The 5,812-nt window shown below is 39.2% G+C and overlaps 1 protein-coding gene across 2 annotated transcripts; it reads right to left on the bottom strand.

Moving 5' to 3' along the window:
• Window positions 1-1,384: 1,384 nt before the first annotated feature.
• On the bottom strand, window positions 1,385-4,794 carry LOC149261341 (pentatricopeptide repeat-containing protein At2g13600-like). Of its 2 annotated transcripts, XM_089422015.1 has the most exons (2): window positions 2,769-4,794; window positions 2,319-2,572 (listed from the first exon to the last, which is right to left on the bottom strand). In XM_089422015.1, the coding sequence occupies exons 1-2, from the start codon at window positions 4,345-4,347 to the stop codon at window positions 2,550-2,552; spliced, it is 1,602 nt and encodes a 533-aa protein (XP_089278141.1). In that variant the 5' UTR covers window positions 4,348-4,794; the 3' UTR covers window positions 2,319-2,549. The 2 variants fall into 2 exon arrangements, with proteins under 2 accessions (XP_089278138.1, XP_089278141.1); XM_089422012.1 differs by having other exon boundaries at window positions 1,385-4,791.
• Between the last annotated feature and the right edge of the window lie 1,018 nt (window positions 4,795-5,812).

Below are 5,812 nucleotides of genomic sequence, written 5' to 3'. Positions count from 1 at the left end.
GACAGTGTTTACAATTTAACTAATAGACCGAGTCTACCACAAAATAATGTGTCATTGGTACTAGACAAGTAGCACAAATTAAAATACTAAGGATTTAAGACGTCTAAACCGATGTTGCTAACACTCCACTAGGATCACTTGCTCCTGCCCAGCCCACTATAGATTACTTTTACTTTCCGTAGATGGTAGAGTTTCCAATGCAATCAAACATAAAGCTCTACTGTTTGAACTTTCGTCACTCATGAAGCTTCAAAGACCTCGCAAATGTCATTTTGTGCTTACAAAGACCAAATCTGCCAAGAGTAAATCACTAGCACCGCTGTGGACTCATTGAACAAATGAATAAAAACACCTTCTATGTATGCATTCTATCGCAGCTGCTTGTACAAGGTGAAACATGCCATTGCTTTGGAGCCCATCTTCCACGCCACTAATCATTTGTCCAATATGACCATATCCACATTCAACTGAATCAATTGTAAGAAAGGAGTATGATTCTCCATCATGAAACAACCCAAGCCTAGACTCTCCTAAACCAGCTACAGAGATTCCAAATAGAAATTAGCACAATTAACAACTATCCGATTAGAAAAGAAAAAATGTTTACAATCTCTTTAGTCAAATAGTCATATGGAGGAGTCCTTTCTACCACAAACAAGAGGGTTTCATACATCAATTTAGTGTCTCACTGGGCTGTGACCTTAAAATAGATGATTATTATGACTATTATCATTATTAGTAATAACAGTAAATAACCCCTGTCACCACTTGAAACTGTTGTAAATTAAAAAACAATTGTTTAAATCTCACATCCATGTGACTTTCCAATCTCTGACCATTGTTTCGTCTCAAATCCTAACCTTGGGAATCAACACTATGCACTAAGAAGATGATTAAAAATGTACATCTTTCCAAAGTGTGAGTCCGCAAGGACTGAACACCCACCCCAAACCACCCTGCCCCAACTGAAGCATGTCCTCAATAATTGGAACGGGCAGAGCTGCATAGGAGATTATTAACAAGTTTCCACTAGAGTGCATTTACTCAAAGGCTTAATGCAAAAGACTGGTTTGAAAAATTCAAGTGATTCAGCAGGTATGGTAGCAAAATGCACTTTTCATGTTCTTGATATTGGTTAAATAGAAAACACTAAATCTCTGGATTTGGTAGGTGTTTTCTTTATGATTTAATTCAAGAACCAGTCCACAAATTACATTCTATCAACCCTGCAATGAGCATATTTTGGTGCCCTGTATAAGTTGAAAAGTCTCATTGAGCTGCTTCGCATAAATTAACCCTTCAAAGGGTCTACGTACAGAAGAACACAATCACTCTAAAATTTAGTTACTTTCTTAAACCAAAGATAAGTGATCAAAGATAGATAGGCATCAATGGGGATATGCTAAAATTACGCTTCTAAACCATAAATAGTTTCTAGACAACATATAATCTGCATCATCATGTTCAATGTAGCACCTATATTGCATTTGGGTTATCAAATGCAACCAATATAAATGGCAAAGAAGCCAAAGTTAACGTTGGAAGTAGATGTTTTCTAACCAACATCCACGAGCTCTCCCACTGAATATCAGAATTTGGGAAATAATATCTTGACGAATATTATATGCCCATTGACATGTATAAAGGTAACTTTGGCATAGAATATCATTTCCGATATTGATTCTTCCTCTCAAGGACAAAATATACTGTAGCCTCCAGATAACACTTCGTCAAAAGGTGAAAATTATTCTTACCTAAGGTTGTGAGTATGACTACGCTTGTTATATTGTAGTCCATGTTTATAACTTGCTTCAGTCAGCATTGCCCATGGTCCCAACACGAACATCATTCATCCTTGAAATGATGGTAACAATTGGAATTCCTGAGAGTTTACTCTCCACTATCATTCTTCCTCTCGAGGTGAAAATATACTCTAGCTTTCTCAGAAAATGAAAATGATGTAATGAATGTCATAGCTTGCTTCATTCAGCATCATCACCCATAGCTTCCACAAGAAAACTGTCCATCCTTGAAATTATGGTAATAATTGGCATCCCTCAGGGCGACTTTTTTTGTAACCATCTTGGAGATGAATTTGGTTGTAGAGTGACAGTCACGACAGAGATGAAAGTACTTGATAACTAAAATGATTTCTCCAGGGGATGTGTTTGATTATCCAATTCCAATTGCTAGCTTCTCGCAATGATGAAAAATGACTTCTTCATTCTGCTCCTCCACATCATTCAACACGAATCTTGCAGAGGGAGCATAACCTGCCGCCTTCATCTCCCTAGACAACCTTTCCAATTCCTTGTATATATTTTGCATTTGTGGGTGTGACCTGTCTCCTACAAGGAAAGTGTGTACCTGCTTATTGACCTCAATCCAACTGCAACCAGGTGTCTTTTTCACCCCTCTATCTTTCATCATTTTCTGCACCTTTTCCATGTCACTCCACCTGCCAGCTGTTGCGTATATGTTTGAGAGAAGCACATAAGGTGCAGAATTTTGAGGTGCCAATTCAAAAAGTTGTTCTGCCACATGTTCTGCTAGCTCAATATTATTATGCATTCTACAAGCACCAAGCAAACATCCAAACACCATAGCATCAGGCTTTATAGGCATTTTGTTAATAAAATCATGTGCTTCATCAAGGTGACCAGCACGGCCAAGAAGATCAACCATGCAGCTATAGTGCTCCATTATAGGAGTAATACCGTAACATGCAGTCATGCAATTGAAGTAATGATAGCCTTCATTCACCATACCTGCATGGCAGCATGCAGACAAAACACAAACTAAGGTGACATGGTTCGGCTTGATGCCAGAGCGTTCCATCTGTTGGAACAATTCTAGGGCTTCCTTGCCACAGCCATGTATAGCATATCCTGCAATAATCGACGTCCAGGTGACGACAGTGCGTCGATACATTTTGTTAAATAATCCACGTGCTTTCTCTATGCTCCCGCATTTGGCATACATGTCTATCAGGGCATTAATCACAGTGACATCTGAATGAAACCCACTTCGAATTATTTCTTCATGGATTTGCATCCCATGCTCCACAGCTGCAAGGCTGGCAAAGGCAGGGAGAACACTGGCAAAGATATTTGAGTCCAGCACAATGCCCGCTGATTGCATTTGTTGAAAAAGTTTCAGGGCTTCCATAGCATGTCCATTCTGTGCATATCCTGCAATCATTGATGTCCATGCAACTATGTTCCTTTCAGGCATTGCCTGAAACAGCTTTAAGGCTTCATCAATTTTCCCATTCTGTGCATATCCTGCAATCATGACTGTCCAAGATACTGTGTCCTGTTGAGGCATTGTGTCAAATATATGGCGTGCTGTGTCTGTTTGTCCACATTTGGCATACATGTTTATAAGAGCGGTATCTACAAACAAATGAGACTGGAAACCATTCCTAATTATATCTCCATGAATCTCCATGCCTGTTTCCAGCGCTGCCAAATTGGTGCACGCAGGAAGAACATTGGCAAAGGTTTTGGCGTTCGGCCTCACGCTTGACATCTGCATCTCTTGAAAAAGCTTCAGGGCTTGTTCTTCCTGCCCATTCTGGGCATAAGCTGCGATCATCGCAGTCCAAGAAACCACGTCTCGCTGAAACATTTTGTCAAACACATCACGTGCACTATCTACTCTACCACATCTCGCATACATATCCACCAGGGCACTTCCCACAAATCCATTATGTCTGTGAAATCCCCTTCTAATTATTTCTCTATGGATCTTCATACCCTGTTCCACAGCTGCCAATTCAGCGCAGACCGGGAGAATGGTAGAAAATACAAACTCATCTGGTTGAATGCCCACGTGTTGCATTTGGCGAAAGAGCGCCAATGCCTCCTCGACAAATCCATGCCTAGAATAGGCTGCAATCATCACAGTCCACGAGCGAACATCTCGTTCAGGTAATTCATCAAACACTTTGCGAGCATCCGACAAACTCCCGCATTTGGCATACATGTTGGCAAGCGCGAACCCTAAAAATCTATCAGCCATGAGCCCCCTTGCATTGATGTGGGCGTGGATCAGCTTTCCCTCTGGCAAGGCTTTCTCCATGATGCAAGCGTACAAGAGAGAAATGCAAGTATCGGAGTCTAAAGAGTACTCCATAACATTTAATACTAGAGAAAATTCTTTCGATCGTCCCTGCTTACACAGATCTCTCAAGTCCTGGGGAGGTATTTTATCGACAGGAGTTCGTTGTGGTCCGGTCGCAAAGATTATAGCCCTTCTGAGCTGAATCTGAGAGAATGTTAGCCCAACGAATAACAGTGTCGTCGTTTTCTTTTTCGGAATCCGTAAAGCAAGTACCGCCGCCATTGTTTATAATGTTTTTCGCTGCAAGAGTTTTCTCTGCCAATTATGGTTCCCATTTTGCATCGAAGCTCATTAGATCATCGTGATTCGATTCAGTCTGCGATTGTATAGATGGAATGTTTACATTCTTTTACCCTCTTCGCCGTCACATCTCGATGGATTGATAACATTTCACAATGGAGCAGCACAGCTTGTTTGTCGCACTCGGGGTTGTCTTTACTAGTAAGTGGAGAAAATCACTGGAGATTTTCTGGGTTTTGTTTTCAAATAATTTGCTAGGAACTTCATTCGAAAGCATGGTTTCACCATTCATAAAAAAAAACAGATCATGAAACTTTGAATTATATGTTTTGATCTGTGGTGATAGTTTTGAATTGCACTGAATCTGTAATGTTGTTTTCTACTTTCAAACCTTGAGAGAGAAAAGGAGGGTCGCATAATTATAGGAGTAGAAGAGGAAGAGTTTGTAGATGTGCTCATGTAGATAAGAGGCCATCACTCCCAAATGTCTGGTTCCTTGATTCTCATGGCTCACTAGACTTTCCCTTAGAAAATTTATTGCACAACATATGTACTCCTGGAGTATTAAATAATACTCCTGATTTCATTTCTATTTCCCAAAATTTAGATATGAAACATGTTCCCAAACAAAATAACCCCTTGTTTTCGCAAAGTATAGTAAGTACCATTTTTTTTGGGCAACATTTTGTATATCCTTTAATTTTTTTTACCCATCGTATATTAATCCCAATATTTATAACATCTAGTTTAGAAAATGTTGTTTATTATATGCCATTTGAATTTTGAGTTAAAAGCATCAAACAACTTCCTTAGGAATAAGAAGACCACTTCATTTCTAGATCTTTCTATTATAAAATTAGTGACAAATTTCATCTCTTTTTTAAAGAATTTCATGGTTCATTGAATGGGGTAGCAAACTAAGTGGGCTTGATTGTGGGAAAAACTCCATAGTTAGGCACACTTGAGTTAGAAGAGACTTGAGATGGTTGATCTCCCGAGAAGTCCTAGTTACTAGGTGCAAACCTCCGAGGTGATGATTGATTTTATGTGATTTATTTCACTAGTAGCAATCCCACTTCTTCACCCCTATGAACAACACCCAATGTAATGAGTTATGTAGAGAATTCAAAATCAAGAGAAATTTGGTTATTTAAGACTAATACTCATGGATATGGTCATACTTTAATGACTTACACTATGCAGTTAATCTCAAAATGAGATCTAATTTTTATAATGTACAGGGACTAGAAGTCCTAGTTACCAGGTCCAAGCCTTAGAGGTGATGATTGATGTTATGTGATTTATTTCACTAGTGTCAAACCCACTTCTTCACCCCCATGAGTACACCCAATGCAATGAGTGTTATGTGGACTATTCATAATCATGAGAAATTTGGTTAGTTGAGACTAATACTCATGGATATAGTCATAGTTCAATGACTTACCCT

This window comes from Pinus tabuliformis, chromosome 6 (genome assembly GCF_031772625.1).
Source record: "Pinus tabuliformis cultivar Carrire ecotype Pingquan chromosome 6, CPIR1, whole genome shotgun sequence".
Taxonomy (NCBI): Eukaryota; Viridiplantae; Streptophyta; class Pinopsida; order Pinales; family Pinaceae; genus Pinus; species Pinus tabuliformis.
Note: the sequence above shows the minus strand (reverse complement) of the source record. Positions and strands in the feature narration are given on the sequence as shown.

Excerpts from the sequence above, each read along its gene's own strand:
- LOC149261341 (XM_089422012.1), bottom strand. The coding sequence starts at position 4,347 with ATGGCGGCGGTACTTGCTTTACGGATTCCGAAAAAGAAAACGACGACA.